This window comes from Staurois parvus, unplaced genomic scaffold, assembly GCF_062004578.1.
Source record: "Staurois parvus isolate SC_StPar_1 unplaced genomic scaffold, SC_StPar_1.0 ptg000064l, whole genome shotgun sequence".
NCBI lineage: Eukaryota > Metazoa > Chordata > Amphibia > Anura > Ranidae > Staurois > Staurois parvus.
The window spans coordinates 6,128,431-6,149,714 of record NW_028317860.1 but is presented as its reverse complement, the minus strand read 5'-3'; the positions used below and the strand labels follow the sequence as shown (position 1 = coordinate 6,149,714).

At 41.3% G+C, this 21,284-nt stretch overlaps 1 protein-coding gene across 2 annotated transcripts in view; it reads left to right on the top strand.

Annotated features, from left to right (window-relative positions):
* Positions 1-21,284, top strand: part of VWA8 (von Willebrand factor A domain containing 8) — a 422,826-nt gene that overhangs the window by 287,324 nt on the left and 114,218 nt on the right. For both annotated transcript variants that reach the window (XM_089668819.1, XM_089668820.1), the window contains exon 37: positions 9,078-9,159. In XM_089668819.1, coding sequence (XP_089524945.1) covers positions 9,078-9,159 — 82 coding nt within the window. The remainder of the gene's footprint in view (positions 1-9,077; positions 9,160-21,284) is intronic.

Here is a 21,284-nt window from a genome sequence, read left to right as displayed (position 1 = left end):
AACTGTGTTGTTGTTTTTTTTGGATAGAGTTGGGAAGCGTTACTATGTCAAGATTTTGTTACTCTCTGTGCCTCTATTTTTAGAGATTTCTCCTTATGGTCTATTGGGACAGGGAGAGATGGGAATTCTCTCCACGGAGCACACAAGCAAAACACATTGTTAGCATGATAAGCTATGCAGCTCCTGCCCTCCGTCCAGACCTGCTGTGCCTTCATGCTGTATATCTGTGTAAGGGAAGACAGTGAAGGGGGCTAGGACATTGAAGTAAAGAGTGAGTGGGGATGATGTGAAGGGGAGCTGAGGACACTACTGTGAAGGATGGAGGACACTACTGTGAAGGGGTGGCTGAGGACTTTAATGTAAAGGGGGGATGTGATGTTAAGGGGGACAGAGGACACTGCAGTGAATGGGCTATGAAGTGAAGGGGCTAAGAACACCACTTTGGGGAGATTGATGTTAAGGGGGGTTGAGGACATTGTTGTGAAGAAAAGGGTGGTGTGATTTGAAAGGGAGGTGAAAGTACTACTGTACAAGGGGTGTATATGTGTGTATGAAGGGGGAGACTGTGATTTAAAGGGGGATCTTGATGTGCTGGGAGGACTTGGGACACTGATGTTAAAAATGGTTTGTGATGTAAGAAGCGAAGGGGCTGTAATGTGAATAATCTGGGTTTTCACACAAACAGGCAATTCAGACCTATGTTAGTAGAAACCTTCTCTGACCAGAGGTTTGTGAATTTTAATTCAATACCACTGTTATAGAGTGAGGAAGAGTTAGAATATTTGGCAATGTTTGCATTGCTTTATCTGGCCTTTCTGTCCCGGTAATGTCCACATTCCCCTCTTTCTTGTACATGCGTCACAGGGACAGGAACTTTAAATTCAAAGACCTAAATAAAAACTTGCATTTTTGATGCCAGAGTTTTAAGGTTCTCAAACGCACATTTGTCATACAGGGTTCTGTCTTTAAAATGAACCTTGCAGTCCCTCATAAATAGCAGCTTAAAAGTAAAAAAAAAAACGGTAAGAAAAAACAGTTAGTCCATATACCTACTTTAGCCTTAGCTCTGTACTGCAGGGGGCAACATTACCATCCTTGGAGAAATCTCAGATTTTACAAGCCAACACCTCCAGCACGGTGTAGGAGTGTCCTCTTCTGAGCTTTGAATACTCAGCATTCCTTTGTATCTCGCTGAAATTATGATGACGTCACTCTCACCAAGACATCGGGGGTAGAGCTGGGTATAGGTAAGTATATTTAATTTTTTTTCCCCCTGCAGGTTTTTTTCTTCTTACTTTAAATCTGCTAATAATTAAAATGGTTTCAAAACAGGTTTTCTTTACTTTAATGCATTCTATGCATTAAGGTAAAAAAAACCTTCTGGATGCAGCTTCCCCTTAGCCCCTCCCCCTTATGCTTATCTGAGCCCCACCTCATTGTGTATAAGAGCCGCGGCTCTCCTGGGTTTCACTCTCTCATAGGCTCTTGCTGTTGCCAACCACAGCCAGTGAGCCAATGAGGAGAGAGTCGTGCTCTGTGTGTGAATGGACAATGTCCATTCACAGGAGCATGGCTCGGGAGCGAGCCTGTTCAAGTGCCTCCAGAGCAGACGGCTTGCTATTGGGGACAGTCGGCAGTGGGTGGGGGAGCCAGGACTGCCAGCAGGGGGACCCAAAAAGAAGAGGGTCAGGGCTGCTCTGAGCAAAACCATTATACAGAGCAGGTAAATATGACATGTTTGTTATTTTTTGTTTGAAAATCTTTAGGGTCACTTTAAGATGGAGGCTTTTTTTTTTCTTTACTGCAAGGTCCACTTTAATATCTGAGGACCTTTTGCTAAATTAAGTGCCATACTCATCATGAGCATAGTGCAAATGCTGTATGTATGGTAAATGTGTGGTATGCCTATTGTCCCAGCAAAGAAGATGGAAATTCAGGTGAATACCATTGATACAGGTATCCAAGATTAAACCAGTGTACATTTATCCCTTCTTAATTTAGTGCATTTATGAGCAGCATGAATTCAAGGTGACAAATTCATTTCACATAGTGTGTGTGAAGAATGTGTGAAGGAGCTGGTGTATTTTTGGGTAGTATGACTCATTTATTAACTGTGAAGCAGCTTGTGCTTTTGCCACATAATTCATTCTAACACATATGCAACCACTTTATTTATAGTAAGATGCTAAATGCCGGAGACAAAATTGATGGCATTGTTTATTGAATAGCTTTCCTGAATAACATTTCGTTACCTTAGTGCTACAAAGCTCAACGTACTACTTCAGTTCTGGATGACACTTTTTACAAGCAGCCTGTGGAGAAATGACTTTAAAATGACCCGCAAAGGTCACCTGCATCTTAATTTGTAATTAGCATTGTTCTGTTTAACGTTCTGCAGCTTTGTGTGTAATTTTGATGTAACCCTATGATTTCTAACCAGAATCTTGCAGGGTATGCTTTAAGAGCAGCACAGTTGTTACCTTCTGTTACAGTGGAATCACAGCCATTTCCCCTTTTTTTGTTTTGAATAGATTAGAAAAGGACTGCTGTCTCTGTCAGGTTTTTACTGCTGTCTATGTATCTCTTGTGGAGATTTCCCCTTCCCTTTGTTACAACAGGATGTAGCCTCTTTTTTTTTTTATAACAAAAGGAATGCTTTTTGAGACATTACACCAATGTACATATGAATCAAAGTAGCAATACAAAAGGGTTCATGAGCTTCAATAGCAGATCAAAGCAGATATGAAATTGTATAGAAGATGCACAGAGTAGTCAAGCGCAGGTCATGCAAAGATTGCAAACAACATATTCCAACCTGAGGGTATACGTCCAGGATATTATCCAACATCTTTGTATTTCAACCTGCCAGAGGAAAAGGAGAGAAAAAAAAAAGTCGGGGGAGTGGAAAGGAAGGAGGAGGGGTGGTATAGACAGGAGTGGGAAATTAGGACAGGAGGAGACTGAGGGCTTAAGAAATAAGAGTGGGATGCACAGGGGCCATTCGCTGTATACTCCCTGAAAGGGCATCGTAGGACAGAAAGAAAAAAACAGAAAAGTGATCTCTAGCCAGAATATTAGACCCTGAGGTTCCTAGCTTCCACCCAAGATGACCATATTTTATCAAACTTCTTGTGGCAGTTACGTCCATATAGGTCAGCTTGTACATGGTTAAAGTGGCATTAATCATGGATTTCCATGCTGAGACTGTTGGGGGTTCTGGCATCTTCCACTTAGACAAGATAGTTTTCCTTGCACAGTATGCATCATAAATAATAAACAATTTAGTGTGGGTGATGGTGGGCAAATTATTGGTTATACCAAGTAGTAGAAACACAGGATCCACCATAATTCTGACTCCACTAATCTCATTAATGTCAACAACCACTGCCTGCTAAAAGTTTTGGAGCAGCGAACAGGACCAGACCATATGGATAAAATGTCCTACCTCTCGGCTACACTTCAGTATCATTATTAGTATGATAAATGGCTGACAGTCTCTGGGGAGTGTAATATACCCTTGTGAAGAAATTTTAATTGAACAAAACGGTCTTTAGCTGAAATCATAAGAGGGATGTATTGCTGGAGACCCTTGCTCCAGTCTTCATCAGTTAGATTTTGTAGATCTCTGTACCAAGCTTGATAAGTTTTTCTTGTGCTAGAAGTGCCTTTGCAGTTAAGTCTAAAATAGATAGATGATAGGGTTCTATCTATGCTGTGGGCTGGGAGAAGTTTTTCAACCGAGTGAGAGTTAAGGGTTATGGGATCCGGAAACTGCGCACAAATGGCATGCCTACGCTGCAAATACCTGAAGTACATCCAGAGAGGAAGCTGAAATTCTCTATAAAGGGAAGATGTCATTCAGGCATAACATGTTGCAGAGTCCTGATGCCATACCCGGCCCAAACCTGCAGGTACGGTACAGACCTCAAATGAGGCTGCGATGGATTACCCCACAAAGGAGCATGTGGGGACATAGCCTGATGTTCACTAAGAAATGCAGTAACCTGCTTCCAAACTATAGCTGTAGTTTTCATGGGTGCGGTTACTTCAGGTTAGAGCGAAGCCCTCTATATACCAAATTATTAAGCTCTGAATAGGACCCGAGAAGCGACGCCTCCAAATCTACTGTAGGGATTGAGTGATCTTGGGCAAACCACCACCGCCCAGCAATATTTTTTTAAACCAAGGCAATGCCAGGCCTCCTTCAGACAAAGGAAGCTGTAAAGAGTATCTAACTACTCTCTGAACAGAGCCTGCCCAAACAAAACAGGTGAAAGCCTGATCCAGTTTGGCGGAAAAAGCATTAGGGATAGGAATCGGGGTATGTCTAAAAATATATAGAAATTTAGGAAGGAAGGTCATTTTGATCAAATTTATTCTACCCACTGGGGGCAATGGCAGTGTTTTCCAGGTAGAGCATTTCCGAAGAAATTGTTGAAAAACCAGATAGAGATTATCCTCCAAATATGAGAAGTCTTTCTGCACATAGGCACCAAGGTATTTAAAATGAGTTACCCAGGTGTGAGAGGGAGGGACAAATTTGCGGGGGGCGCCTCTCGGGTCAAAGGGAACAGGACCGACTCATCCCAATTTATTTTGATACCAGAGAATGAGCCAAAAAGGTTTTGATTGCAATCTTTCTTGGTATCAAGAGATCCCCGAACTTCTTAATAGGTGATTTAACAGTACTGATTGGCATATTCAAGGCTTTGGACATCTTTTATGTCCTTTTCCATCTTTATAAAGTTCCATTACCTTGTTACGCACGACGTTTGACAGTTCTTTTCTGATCCCCATGGCTCAGTATCTAGCCTAGTCAGTGCTTCCACGTAAGAGCTAACAAACCCATTGACTATTTATACACTGACACTAATTGCAATTTAAAAAGACACAGATGTGGGACATTAACCTCTAATTGGTATTTTAACCCGTGTGTGTCACCTTGTGTGTTTGTACCAAGGCCAAACATTCCAGGGTAGGTAAACTTTTGATCATGGCCATTTGGGTGATTTCTGTTATAATTATGATTTAAAAAGGAGCCAAACAACTATTTGATAATAAATGGCTTCATATGATCATCATCCTTCAATTAAAGAGCATTTTTTGGCATGATCAGTCATATTTGCAATGTCATTGCCAAAATTTCACAATTTCTGCCAGGGTATGCAAACTTTTGAACACAACTGTAGCAGTATATGTAGGATATAACCTCTTTAATGGGAACACAGACATCAATAGAAATCAGACAGATTCTCTAACCTTTCCCCACTTTTCTCAGAAAATTGCATTTTCTGTTTTCTATATTCCCTTAGAGCCGATTCACATACATGCGGTGCAGGCAATGCAGCAAATCCTGACATTTCCCACACCGCATTGAAATTGTTCATGCAATCTGCCACTGGTGTAAATGTTAAATTAATGGCAACCCAAAACAGATTGCAAAACGCAGTGCGATTGCAAGAAATGGATCATATGGGTGTGAACAGCCATGCGATCCTATTCAAGTGCGGCAGTAGAAAAGGTTTCGGCACCTTTTTCACGTGGGTGTATTGAAAATTTATCCCTTACAAAATGAATGGGCTCAAATCGCACTGTAAAGAATCACATGTGATTTGAACAGGAATGTGGTGAGATTCCTGTCCGAATCAAATGCGATTTCCCACACCATCATAGTGTGAATCCAGCCTAACTCTTCACATTCAGTCCCAGTGGAACAACAAGACATGAGAGGAAATCTCATTGTCTGACTTAAGTTCCATTTCAAGGAGCCCAAATATGGCTTGGTTTCAGTGAATACTACAAAACTCTGTACCATTGGTCACAGAAATGTTCTTGTGCAAATGATACATACATTTTATGACTTATTTCATATGTAGATTCTTGTTGTTGGACATCCTATTTCAAAACCATGGGCATTAATATGGAGTTACCCTCACCCTTTGTGGCTATACCAGCCTCCACTGTAGTGGGAAGGGCTTCCACAAGATATTGGAGTTTGTTTAGCAAACTATTGGCTAAAACATCAACGTATGCTGGAACCTGTACTCTTCAGTGGAAACACCTAAACACACTAAATTTATAGATGTGTACACATACTTTTGCCCATATAGTGCAGGCATCACTAAATGGCGGTCAGCTGTCTGGATCCGGACTGAGTCACTGTCCCATCCAGACCACCATGATCGCACAACTTAGAAGCTGATTCTTCCCCGCAGCCATCATTACTGTCATCCTCACAACAGAGCCAACAGTCAAAGTCAGCACAGTTCTAAACGAACAGTGGGAGCTGCCTAAGTTAACTTTTAAAGTTAACAAGCAGGCAGTTGGTTTCTAGGATGCAGGGTGGTCCTAGCAACCAGTCAGCAGATTAACATGAAAAGCTATGCAGCTCCCACCCTCCATCCAGACCTGCTGTGCCTCCATCCTGTGTATTTGTGTAAGAGAAGATGTTTAAGACATTGCTGTAAAGGGGGACTGGGGACACTACTATGAAGGATGGGGGGGAGGTGATGTGAGGGGGTCGTTGAGGACACTAGTGTGAGGGGGGTGTGATGTGAAGGGGATGGGTAATGTGAAGAGGGTTGAGGACACTACTGTGAAGAATGGGAAGTAGGGGTAATGTGAAGTGGGACTGAGGACACCACCGTTGTGTGTGTGTGTGTGTGGGGTGGGGGGGGGGGCATGGATGTGAAGGGGGGGTGAGTACATTTATGTGAAAAAAGGGGTGGTGTAATGTAAGGGGGGGGGGTGAGAACCCTACTGTCAAAGGAGTGGAATGGGAATGTGATATGAAGGGGGGCTGAGAACACTGTAGTGAAGGGGGAGGGTCATGTGAAGGGGCTGGGGACACTGTAGTTAAGGGGTGTGTTATTTGAAGGGGGGATGGTGAGGGGGACATGCAATATAAATTGGGGATCTTGATGTGAAGGGGAGGGAACTATGATGCGAGGGGGGGGCTCAGGATATAAAAATGGGATTGTGATATTAGAAGGGGGGGGGGGGCTATGATGTGAAGGATTTGAGTCATTGGAAGAACGTGATTCAAAAGTCTGCTGGAAGAATATATGTACCACTGATATACTGTAGTTTATCAGGTTATTGATGTGAAAGGCTCTTTAGAAGTTGATAGACAAACTGCATTCAGTGCAAGGTGTGATGTAAAAGGATACTGATCTTCTTTGATATGGAGATTTCATTTCACCCTTAAAAAACAACAATTGAGCTTCAGCAGTTTTTGCCAAGCTTTTATACTCTTATCTCAGAAAAGGTATAAGTATTGATCTGGCACACTACAGTATGCAAAAAATGGAAGCCCACTGACACTCTCAACGTCATACACGTTGTGATAGCAATTTGACATTATGTTGCTATGGCATAGAGGAAGAATTAACATTTCAAAAAGTTCTGCTCAACAAATTTACAAGGAGATATGGAAGAAAGAAGCGATCCTTCAAGCATTTTCACGCTGAAGATTAATTTGACTGAGGCATTTAAGTTTGAATAAAAGCAGCACTTTATTAGTTACACTCTTTTGTGTCATGATGGGATTATAAATTTGCATTTCACAAATGATTTGTTTCCTACCATACAAGAAGCATTAGTCTTAAAAAATATTTTTCTATAATATTAGTACAGTTTCATATGGGGTCATCCTGGTGTAGCCCTCCTATTCTACTGTATGTACAGTTATAGACCAAGCTGAGATTTTCAGCCCAACTACAGCTGTCACTAACCTAAGTAACATTTCCATATATTTTTAAAGAATACACATGCAGTACATGTAACGCTGTGTCTCCTGCCCATAGTGGACTGTGTTTAGGAATAATCCAGTGCAGGGGCGGACTGACAACTCATGGGGCCCCCGGGCAATAGGGGATCATGGGGCCCCTGTGTCCTTGCCCAAACTCAAAAAAGCCTATGAAAAAGGTACCAGGGGCATCTCATGGGGCCCTCTACTTACCTTGGGCCCTTGGTCAGTGCCCGAGTTTCCAAATGGTCAGTCCGCCCCTGATTCAGTGGCAACAGAAGAGGTCACGGTCATCCTGTTACCATTGCGTCAAGGCTGGGAGAAGATCCATCTACTCGGGTTTAGAACAAGGATCCTGGCCACACATTTGGCACTCTTCAGGCAAATTCAGCCAGTTTCAACTAGATTTCAATTCCAAAAATAACTGAAAGTGAAGACAACCTAACACTAATAGTTTATATCATTAGTTTGGCCAATTTTGCAATCAAATGCTAGATGAAAGTATGTAGCCATCATTAGACTTGGCATGGAATTGGATTTAATGTCATTACACCCAATGTTAGGAAATGTTTAAATGCTTCCCATACAATAGAGGCTATTTTGCTTAAGGTGAGTATTCACTTTTTTCTGTGCTGGTACTTGTTTTTTTCTTCACGCTTTTACTTTTTTTTTTTTTAAGTGATGGAATTGAAACTGTATGCAATTATATTTCTGATACAAACAAGATTATTTATTTTTTTGTATGTGCAAAAGCATTGTGTTTCAGCACCAACTGAACATTTTATTTTCAAAGTATTGTATGCTATAAAATGCCCAATAACGTTTGAGCGGTGAATGAACTCCAACTCTCAGAAACTTTGTTTGGAAGCTAGCATTTAGGCATAAAGCTAAATCTGAACCTTTTACTGTCATCTGTTTTTGTTAAAGGCTTTGTCTGTTATGTATGAATTTTCCTTTCTCCTTGATGTGAGGGGTTATAGAAAGTGTAGTGACAACCTTTAAAATCTATAAATAAATCCGTGTATGTCAGCTGGTCTGAAAGAATGTCAGAAATTATATACAGTGTACTTAGGCTTCACAGTTTCTTTCATGCTAACTTCCCGTTGCACTTCATGGAAATTACATTAATCCCTTCATTTCATAATTAGATGCAACATTTCTACTGAAATGACAAATGAAACAAGTCAACAAAGCATTCGTAACTTGTTTTCCACAGCGATTTAACTGTAAAAAATGGTTTGAATTCTCTAGAAAAAATGATTCAAAATAATTATTTACAGTCTTGTTGAGAGAATGACTATTTTAATGTGTACTCTTTGTATTCTGTTAGATACAGTTCCCCCCAATTCCACTGCGTTTTTAGAAGTTACTGACCTTAATGCGAAGAAACTGAAGTATATTCCAGTTCCCAGGTAAGATTAGTCTATATTGAGGTCTGTAATGCTAGCAAGCTGGAAAAATGCAAAAAGGGATTGTGTGGGATTGGCTTGCATGGTTAGTTTATAGAGACTGGAGCAAAGAAAAGTGTCTGTAATAACCAAACCAGCCTGATTCAGCTTGTCATTTTTTCAGGGTAGCCTGGAAAGAATCAGTTTGACTGCTTTTAACTTCAGAGACATTTTCCTCTCTATTTTATCATTCTTGATATAGCACCAAGCACACATAGTAATATTTAGACAATTTTGCTTCTATTTTTGCAAGCAGACATTCAACCTAATATGTCCTGGTCTGAAATACAATCTTCTGTTAAACAGATTTATGGTGAAGAAAGCAAAGAATGAGGTTTTATCTGCTGAAAGATGTGTGTGGTGATGGCCTGCAGGCAAAAAGGGCTTCTTTTATTGTTATACTGTACATCATGTTGGTAGTCTTTACACTTTTCTTTTACAAAGTATAGCATGTTATGTGTGCATGTGTTAACTATGACATTTCAGGAAAATAACATTTATATTTATTCTTGTACAATGCTTAAAGCATAATGAAACCCAAGAATAAAAATGAAATATACTGTATTGCCGTTCACCAGTCCTTAGATGTGGTAGGTGCATTACTTTTTATTTCTCAGGCTAGGAGCATTTAATCAAATACAGAAAATGACTATTGACCCACCCCCCGAAATCCCCTTTCTAGCATAATCCTCCCCAATAACCTCTCCTAGCACAACCCTCCCAATCCTCCGCCTTAACACAAATCCCCCACTCCCAATCCCCTTTCCTAACTCAAATCCCACCCCCCCATCCCTCCTCCTAGCACAAATCCCCCCAGTCCCCCATCCCAGCACCAATCCCCTTTCTTCAATCCCCCCACTTAGGACAAATTCCCCCACATCCCCCCACCTTACACAAGTCAAACCCTCCTTTTAGCACAATTTGCTCCTCAAACCTCCCTCCTACCCCTAGCACATATCCCCCCCCCCCTTCCTTCTCCTAGCACACATCCCCCCTCCTTCACAAACCTCTTATCTTAGCACAAATGGTTGTTACCCCTCAACCCCCTTTCATTGTGTACAGTTCCCTCAGCCCAAAAACCTGAAAAACTGTTTTTCTTGGAATTAACTCAAAAATACCCTACTGTCTTTCTTTGTATTAATGCATTTTTCCAAGCCAAATCATACATTACCCATTCTATTGCCAAACTTTCAGGCAAACACTGCCAAAATACCCTTGACATCATGCTACAGACAATTAGTGTCCAACAAAAAGCAACTTTAAAAATACTACCTATTTCTGATATACATTAAAAAACACTATAAACAGCTTACCGGTATAAACGATTGGTTATGGTATTTTTGCCAACTGAGTACAACTACATTTTTAAACACATTCAGATATTCTTGGAAGACATTATTAGCAGCTCACTCTGCTTTTATGAGAAATACTACTCTGCTTTTTCCATAAATCAGAGATCTCTCTCTCAAAATCCCACACCTTGATCTATGGTGTATCTGACTCTCGCCACTACCTGGAAATGTAAATTTTGCTATCCTTTACAGCCAAGGGAAGCTGCCATCTTAGCCTCAACTGAGCAGCAGTTGCCATGATTCTGCACATATGACCAATTAAACTAGCCATATGATGGCTTGACTATTCGATTAAGAACTAACATAAGCACACTAGTGACTGTAACAGTTATCAGTCAAGTCATGTCTTTAACTGCTTTTGGAATCTGAGTTAAATCTGGTGGTTTAGTTTCACATTAAAGCGGAGCTCCACCCAAAGGGGAAGTTCCGCTTTAAGGACTGCTCCCCCGCTCCCCATTAAGGATTGGCACCTTTGGGGGGCAGAGGGGGAGCGGGTACCCGAGTTTGACAGGTACCCACTCCCACTTCTGGTCCGATCGCCTAGGTGATCGGAAACGGAAGGTGTCTTCCCTCCCTGTAGTCTTTTGGGACACGTGACAGGTCCCAGAAGACTACAGGACCATTCATAAAGCGCAGCGCTACTCGCGCATGCACAGTGGGTACCCGGCTGTGAAGTCGCAAGCTATCACAGCCGGGTGCCCACACTGAAGATGCCAGCCTCCTGCAATACAGGACGGCTGGTGAAACGGGCAGCGGGGGACACACCGCGGGACTGAGGTACAGGTATGTGGCTGTTTTTTAAAAGTCAGCAGCTACAGTTTTTGCTGCTGACTTTTATTTTTTGACAGTGTGAGTGGAACTCTGCTTTAAGTTCAGCACAGAAGAAGCTGACCTTTGTCACAATTTTGGGAATGCCCCTAAATTAAATGTTTCTTGTCTCAAGTATCTCTCTATGCTAAGACATACTGTTTAAATCTCTTTCCCTCTACATGAAACTGGACATTATTTGGATTTGTCAAATAGAACAAACTGTGATTTCAAAAATTTTATCAGCTGTGGGCATTCATCTTACAAAACTAAATTCAATCTACAACACCCACCTTTTGACAGTTTTTGTAAAGACTAATTTTTTGGTAACACAATTTTGCAACTTCAGCATGTGTTAGTAAAACCATACATATCACCGCCACTACTGTGTGTCTCCAGGTGGATTATACCTTGCTTTTTCAGCAAATTGGGCTTTATTTTTATTTTTTTATTTTTTTATTTTTTTTTTAATCAATTATAGCTGTATATTTCTTGCTACTACTGTAGTCTACACCAAAGAACAACCCAAAGTAGATTGTCCTGCTCTTGTTGATTGCAGCTATATCACGTACAGTTGCAAGAAAAAGTATGTGAACCCCTTGGGATGACGCGGAGTTTTGCATGAATTGGGCATAAAATGTGCTCTGAACATCATCTAAGTCACAACAATAGAAGAACACTGTCTGCTGAACATAATACTACACAAACATTAGATGTTGCCATGGTTTAATTGCACATAACATGTAAACATTCACAGTGCAGGGAGGAAAAAGCATGTGAACCTTTGGACTTAATAACTGGTTGACCCTCCTTTGGCAGCAATAACCTCAACCAAACGTTTCCTGTAGTTGCAGATCAGAGCTGCACAACGATCTGGAGTAATTTTGGACCACTCCTCTTCACAAAACTGTTTCAGTGTAGCAATATTCTTGGGATGTCTGGTGTGAATCGCTCTCTTAAGGTCATGCCACAGCATTTCAATCGGGTTGAGGTCAGGACTCTGACTGGGCCACTCCAGAAGGCGTATTCTGTGCAGTTGTAGCCATTGTTTTGTTGAATTACTTGTATGCTTTGGGTCATTGTCCTGTTGCATCACCCATCCTCTGCGGAGCTTCAGTTGGCGGACAGATGGTCGTACGTTTTCCTGCAAAATGTCTTGATGAACTCTGGAATTCATTTTCCCATCAATGACAACAATCCGTCCAGGCCCTGAGGCAGCAAAGCAGCCCCAAACCATGATGCTCCCTCCGCCATGTTTTACAATGGGGATGAGGTTTTGATGTTGGTGTGCTGTGCCTTTTTTTCTCCACACATAGTGTTATGTGTTCTTCCCAAACAACTCAATCTTGGTTTCATCTGTCCACAGTATATTTTGCCAGTAGTGCTGTGGAACATCCAGGTGCTCTTTTGCAAACTTCAAACGTGCTGCAATATTCTTTTTGGACAGCAATGGCTTCCTCCGTGGTGTCCTCCCATGTACTCCATTCTTGTTTAATGTTTTCCTTATTGTAGATGTGTCAACAAAAATGTTAGCATGTGCCAGAGATTTCTGTAGGTCTTTAGCTGACACTCTGGGATTCTTCTTTACCTCATGCAGCATTCTGTGCTGTGCTCTTGCAGTCACTTTTACAGGACGACCAAGCCTAGGGAGAGTAGCAACAGTGCTAAACTTTCTCCATTTGTAGACAGTCTGTCTTACCGTGGACACATGAACATCAAGGCTTTTGGAGATACTTTTGTAACCCTTTCCAGCTTCATGCAAGTCAACAATTCTTGATCGTAGGTCTTCTGAGAGCTCTTTTCTGCGAGGCATGGTTCACATCAGACAGTGCTTCTTGAAACCAGTAAACCCAAAACAGGTGTGTGTTTTTTAAGGGCAGGACAGCTGTCAGCATTTTCTTTTTCTTTTTTTCTTTAATCCTACGTAAAACACACAGACACTAATTAACTCTAATACTAATTTTAAAAATGCTTTTTTTGAAAAAACATCCTGCCCCAAATTTACTGACCTTTACTTGACCTTAACACTAATTCTGGCACTGACCTAGACCTAACATTGATCTAGGTATTTTTTCTTTATTTGTTCCTTTATTGTTTTTTTCTAACTACACACATTTGTTTACATTCTCCCTGCATGATAGAGATCTCCCACATTCAGAAAAAAAAACAAAAAAAAAAACATGGGCAGGCTGCACAGTGACTGATCACTGTGATATCCAGTCAGAGGCTATCACAGCGGTTAGCTGACCTGGAACTGGGAGTCCTGGGTCCTGATTGTTAGTATGGGACTTGCTCATCTCAGTGACAGCCTGGTATGTATGCTGGGAGCGTGCTGTGCGGCCAGCTCCCAGCACAAACACCAATACGCATATACGCATGAAAAAAAAGCCCAGTTCTATAGGGCCACAAATATGCGTACAGTCGGCGTGAAGGGGTTAAAATTACTTTAAATCAGTATTAACTGTTTCCCGACCTCCCTATAGCAGAAATACAGCTACAAGTCGTGCACAAAATTACGTATATATACGTGAATTCGCATTTCCGAGTAGGGGGCGTGCGCGTGCCCTACCTGCTCCGCGGTTGTCAGTCACCAGGTCCCGGCCAGTGATTACCGAGCATCTCTGAAGGGGAGGAGGACTGTTTTGTTTACTAACAGTTCTCCTTCCTGTCAGCTCGGGCACACTGCTGTGGATGGCTGTGCACAGCACAGCTATCCAAAGCAGTGTGCTTACGGTGAAGCACACTGGCATGGCCCCCTAGTAAAACACTCCCTGCACACAGTTAACGCTTTGATCGCCCCACATGTTAACCCCTTCCTGCCCAGTGCCATTAGTACAGTGTCAGTGCTTTTTTTTAGCATTGATCACTGCATTGGTGTCACTGGGGATGTTAGTGACACCAAGTCAGTTCCTTCCAGTGTCAGAATGTCCGCCGCAGTCCCGCTATAAGTTGCTTATCACCGCCATTACTAGTAAAAACGAAATTCCAGTATCTATACCGCCATTTGTAAACCCTGTAACTTTAATGTAAACCAATTATTTTACATGTATTGGGATTTTTTTTTAGCAAAGACATGTCGCAGAATACATTTTGGCCTAACTTTATGACAAAATTTGATTCTTTACATTTTTTTACTGGACATGTTTAATAGAAAAAAGTCAAAAATATATTTTTTTTTCTCACAATTGTCTGTCTTTTTATGGTGCAAAAATTTAAAAACACACAGGTGATCAAATACCACCGAAAGAAAGCTCAGTTTGTGGGAAAAAAAGGACATAAATTTCATTTGGATGCAGCATTGCATGACTGCGCAATCAGCAGTTAAAGTAACGCAGCGCCGTAACGTGAAAAATGGCCTGGTCAGGAAGAGGAGTAAATCCTCAAGAGGGCAAGTGGTTAAACTTAAAACCAGAAATGTACTTTATTGCAGCTTACCAATTCTTAGACGTAGTGGCTGCATTAGTTTTCTTTTTTGTAGGCTTTTTCCTTTCTTTTCACTAGGTGATCCAGCCAGTAAGTCTGTTATTTTTCAACTTCCTTTAACAAAGCAAACTGTCCAGCAAAAGTGGTAGTTAGCTGTTGAAATAAACCATTTAACACAGACGGGAGTGCATACAATAGTCAGCTTTTTTTTCCATTTAAAGTGGAACTTTAACGATAACTTGATAAAAAGAAGTTCTTTAGCAAGGAACATACATTCCACATTAATAATTATGCTACCAAAATACACATGTTCTGTAAATTGCCTCCAGCCTTGTTCCTGTTTCATACTGCTGGAGGCTGCCATTTTGCTGAAGCCCAGAGCCACTGAGCAGCAGTAAATCTTTAGGCTGTCAGAAAATTGGTCTCTACATTTTTGCCAGTGCCGAAAAATAGAGGGCAGCTGAGCATATGCAGAACAGGGTGAGACAGTGTATTACTGGATTTTAGCCACTTGCCTACGGGGCACTTTGACCCCCTTCATGCCCAGGCCAATTTTCAGCTTTCAGTACTGTTGCACTTTGAATGACAATTGCGCGTTCATGCAACATTGTACCCATATGAAATACATATAATTTTTTTCACATACATAAAGCTTTCTTTTGGTGGTATATAATTGCCACTGGGTGTTTTATTTTTTGCACTATAAACAAAAAAAGAGCAAAACATTTAAAAGAAAAAAAGGTTTTTCTTTGTTTCTATTATATAATTTTGCAAACAGGTAATTTTTTTTCTTCACTGATGTGTGTTAATGAGTATGTACTGATAGGCAGCACTGATGAGGTGGCACGGATAGGCAGCACTGATGTGCACTTATAGGCTGCACGGATGAGGCAGCATTGGTGGGCATTGATGAGGAGGCACTGATGATGCTGCACTGATATGCAGCAATGATAGGCACTGATAGGCGGCACTGACTTGCAGCACTTCTGGGCACTGATAGGCACAACTGCTGGGTGGCACTGCTGGGCAGTACTAATGGGTGGCACTTCTGGGCACTGGTGGGAGGCACTGCTGGGCACTTATCAGAGCACTGATAATTGGTTCAGATGTCCTCAGTGTCATTTGTCGGTTATCGGCAGTACTTTCCTCACACTGTGACAGCATGTGGAAAGTGCTGCCGATAATCGGCAACTGTATTTACATTGTTATTTGCTGTGTCATTGGACACAGCTGATCACATGGTGAAAGGCTGCCTGTGATTGGCCTTTTACTTCATCATGCGATCAGCTGTGTCTATAGGACACAGCGATCACGGAGAGAGCCGGGTGCACGGTGCTGGGAGCGCACGGGAGGGTGCGTTCTGGGCAGATGTCATATGATGTCCTCCCAGAACTGGACAGCCATGCTGTAGTTATACATTCTGCTATAGCGTGGTTGGCAAGTGGTTAAGCAAAAGGGGCCAGCCTGCAGTGATCTAGCAGGACTTCATTTTCTTACTGAAGTTCCACTTTAAAACAGCTGTTGCTTTAGCTACTCAAAAAGGTGTTACTGGAGTTTGGCTTTGGTTTGTTAGTAAAGTCCCTGTAAACAATACCCTCTCCTCTGACAGAGAATGCTGCTGGGTTTTTTTTGCCATGTCCAAAGTTGTATGCATTGCTTCTCCATCCAGAGTGGTGACACTATATGACAGGAAGTGTGATGGTGGCAGGATCACTAAGAAAAAATAAAGAAGAAAAAGCCACCCAAAAAGTAATGCAGCTATCACATCTAAGGAATGTTAAGCTCCAGTATGTTATTTTTTGGTTATGGGGTTATTACCTTTAGATATCTAATATGTGTGATCAACAATGATCCACCTGTGATGTAATTACACCTTGGGAGAGTCCCTATAGGGCACGGGTGGCAAACTGGCGGCCCTCCAGTTGTTGCCAAACTACAAGTCCCATGAAGCATTGCAAGATTGACAGTTACAAGCATGACTCCCAAAGGCAGATGCATGTTGGGACTTATAGTTTTGCAACAGCTGGAGGGCCGCCAGTTTGACATCCCTGCCATAGGGGAAGACGGAGGAGCTAAGTTGCTGCCGTTGTGGGGCACGTCTGAACAACTGTTATTAAAGTGTTACTAAACCCACAACAGTAAAATCAGTCTGTATATGCAGTAAATGCTTGTTATACTGTGTGGAACCTAAGGGGTTAATACTCTGCATTGTGTAAAAGCGCTGTTTGATCCTGTCTTCTCTGATCCTCCCCTTCTTCCGGTGTCCCCTTCTTATCTCCCGATAAGACATATCGTGTACAGTCATTCTACACATGCTCAGTTTGGTGTGTACTGCTAGAGAGGTATTTTTTCTCTTGGGAAAGTGCATGTGATCAGCACAGGGCAAGTCAGTGCTGTCCAGACAGAGGGTCAAGGGTCATGCAGCCTCATAGGACAATCAGGGGAAAATGAAAACTCCTCCTACAAGCTGTAACCAGTTCTCTGCTGGACATTGATAAAAGTCACAAGGCTGCTTTAACTGCTAATGAGAAAAGGTATTTAGCAGTTTATATTTATTAAAATAATTGCACTTCCATGTTGTCTGTACTGTGGGAGACCAGATACAGTGAATGCAGTGTCCTGGGTTTAGTAACACTTTAAAATAGCAATGCTTTTATGGTAAGCATATTTGTTTGATCTTATATGATGAATTACCTTTTACTAAAACTTACTTTATTGTATATTTCTCCAGCAAATGACCTACTACATATTCTAGGACCTAAGCTGATAAGCTGGTAGAGATCTCTCAGTTGCTTACAACTTTAAAACTTTTTTGTTACACTGTTGCGGTACTGTAGTTGATTCCATTGCTTTCAACTGCATGCACTGCACAGGCCATTTTTGTGGCCTATGGGTATATAGCGCAGACATTTCCCTGTGTTGGGATGCTGCGCTAAGGGGGTGTTGTCTGCACTATGTTTAAACTGGCAGTCAATATGAATAATAATCTACACAGGTTTGTCAGTGATGTGATTTTGATTACATCAATGGCAGAAGTCTTCTTTGTCATGTTCTTTGAGCTTCTTCCCTCAAATATAATATATTTGATTTATTACTTGTGTTCTTTTCCATACTGTCATTGCTGTTGCCTTTCATTGTCAGTTCTTGGAGTCCAGCTTTCCTACTAATGTTTTCCGTTGTATTTCTTTACGTAGGTGTGATATTTATTATTATACAGGATTTATATAGCGCCAACGGTTTGCTCAGCGCTTTACATTATAGCGGGAGACGATACAGTAACAATACAGTTCAATACAAGAGGGATTAGAGGGCCCTGCTCCTTGGAGCTTACAATCTAGGAGGGCGGGATGAGTGGTACAGTAGGTAGTCACTGTGGGGGATGGAGTGGTTAGAAGAGTAGAGGATACCAGAAATAGCAGAGGGCGGGATAGGCTTCCCTGAAGAGAAAGGTTTTCAGTGAACGCCGAAAGGCAAGTAGAATAGGTGATAATCTGATAGATTGGGGTAGGGAGTTCCAGAGGATGGGTGACGCCCTGGTGAAGTCTCGGAGACCAGCATGGGAGGAGGAGATAAGGGAGCTAGAGAGTAAGAGGTCTTGTGAGGAGCGGAGTGTACGGTTTGGGTGATATTTAGAGATAAGATTGGCTATGCAAATTGGGGCAGTGTTGTGGATGGCATTATATGTCATTGTCAGAGTTTTGAAATTTATTCGTTGGGCAACTGGAAGTCAGTGGAGGGATTGGCAGAGAGGGGTGGCGGATACAGAATGGTTAGTGAGGTGGATGAGTCTGGCAGCAGCATTCATGATAGACTAGAGGGGGGATACCCTGCGATGAGGTAGGCCAATGAGGAGGGAGTTACAGTAGTCGAGGCGTGATATGACAAGGGAGTGAATAAATTGCTTAGTGGTTTCCGGGGTTAGGAAAGGTCATATCTTGGAGATGTTGCGGAGGTGAAGTCTACATGATTTTGTCAGCGATTGCGTCTGGGGCTGGAAGGACAGATGGGAGTCTAGGGTTATTTATGCTTTTACCCACTGGCAAACAATAATATTTTAATCATTATCATTGGAGAAATAGTGACACACAACATACATGCTCTGCTAAAGTTTTGTAGTGAAAAATTGATTAGCATAGTTAGGTATGCACAACTTTACAAAACACACTGGGGTTGATTTACCAAAGGCAAATAGGATGTTTACTTTGTAAATGATGTTTCACTTTGCAGAGAATACCCAATCAGCTGCAAGAAAAATGGAAAAAGTGCATTTTTGCTGGCACATAATTAGATGATGGAAGTTAGTAGAGCTCATTCACTAAGCTCTGGGGAAAATTCCCTTGCAAAGTGAACAGCCTTTTTTGTAAATCAAACCCATTGCAAGAACTGTTTGAAGAGACAAAGTTAAAACAAAAATAGTTTGGCACATTTACATTCTCTGCCTTATAATATCATTATCGGAAAGGTGAAATTGAGCTTAAAGTCTATGATTTTGGAGGCTCAATGTGTAAAATATGTGTAGCTCAGTTATGATCGGAGCTACACAGATAATTGTTATAGTGCTGCTAAAATCTTCATTATTGATAGACCTTTAAAGCACACAGATAAACACGAGGAATGATCTGCTTTCATTCCACATAACAATATTTTATTTATTTTCCTTTTTTGATTGCTTGCTTTTTCTTGGACTGACCTAAATCTTTAAGTGAACTCGGCCCTCCCCTGACTGAGACAAGTATATGTGACAATCTCCTATATATGTGTTTATTCCAGTTCTCACCCTGAAGCCATTGCTTTCTTGTCAGATCTCATTTTGTGTCAGCTTACATGTCATAATAGATAGTGGGAGTTGCATGCACTTGCTCACATCTCTCTTATATGACAAGCCAATTAGACAGAAAAATCCTCATGGGCCATGTAGATGAAAATGGTTAAAAAATAGTTACCTTGCAAAAGATAGATATGGAATTTATTTGGTTTGTAACTAAGGGGTTTTCATGACAACATTTTCACAGAAAATCAACAGATTTGTGCATTTAATTTTCTGTATATTGAACCTTTTTTTCTTTGTTCTTTATTATCAGGCTTTTTACATTGACAGATCTATTAGGCCTCATATACACATGAACTCACCTAGTTGTTATTAAACTCTCCTGGCAGCAGAAAAATGATAAATGCAGCAAAAACACACGTAAACGCGGTACTGCGTTTAGCCACTTTTTGCTACATTTAATGCTTGGATGTTTATTCATTTGATTGGCCAGAGTATTTTCCATTGACATGGATAAACGCTAAGTACTAAATACAGCTAGCGTTTACATGCGTTTTTGCTGCGCTTAGCGTTTTTTGGCCAAAACATTTTTCTCCTGAACGTGATTATTCTGTGTTCAGTTGAGAAATGTTTAACTGCCCCTAAACTCTGCTGCTCCTAAACTCTGGTAAAAGCCTATGTGTACACAGGCTTTTATTTAGTTGAGTTCAGGGGCTTTGGAAAAAACCGCCAAAAGCTCCTAAACTCACATTTAGGAACAGCAGTGTACATGAGGCCTTATAAATATTATTAAAAGCTTTCATTTTATATTTATGAGAATAATTTAGTATCATATAAGTAACAGAATTATGAGGTAAGACCTAAGGTTCTGTCCAAACCTATGCAACGCTGCGTGCCCAATTTTGCATGTCATGTTTAGTGCAGCTTAGTTCATTTCAGTTGTCTGCCTTATGTGTGCAAATTGCACAGAAAATTGTGCAACTCCAAAATGCATGGTACTTTATTACCACACATTTTGGCGCTTACCGTTTTGTGGCACCATTAAGAATTAATGAAACTATTGGGTGCCTGCAAAAAAAGGATGCACATTTTTTTGTGCATTGTGGGAACACGCCCAATTTTGCACACGTACCCCCAATGCAGAAATGCGCACCTAGCTTAGGTTAGTTTTACACTTCCACAGGTGCGGGACTGCATGGAAATTGCACATTTTTTGCATTTTTGCATTTCAATTGCACCTGCCACAAAAAACATGCTGCTGTTAGCTGATGCAGGTATCATTAATATTTAATGGCAGCCCCATTCACTGGAAACCATAGCACGTTTTCATGTGCTGGGAACCGCATAGCCCTGTGGCTATGACCTTTTCCCTGCATTTTCCATAGGTACGGCAGCCCATTCAAATTAAACATGGCCACAGGGAAACTGCAATAGTGTGAATCTAGCCTACAAGAACCTCATATCAATTCCATAACCTCTCATAAAGCCATCAAATATCTGCTCTATGCATTGTCTAAGGCCTGATGCACATTGATACGATTTCAGATTTGACTTGAGTCGCACTGTATCGCATGACATTGGAAATAACATTGCTTCCAATGGTGCCTGTTCACAGTAATGCAGCACAGTTGTGATTTTGCAAAGGGTCCTGTGCTACTTTTGTTTGATTTACAGTGCGATTTGCAAACCACATCTGAAACTCAACCAAAGTCAAACTACATAATCACATTGCAAATCAT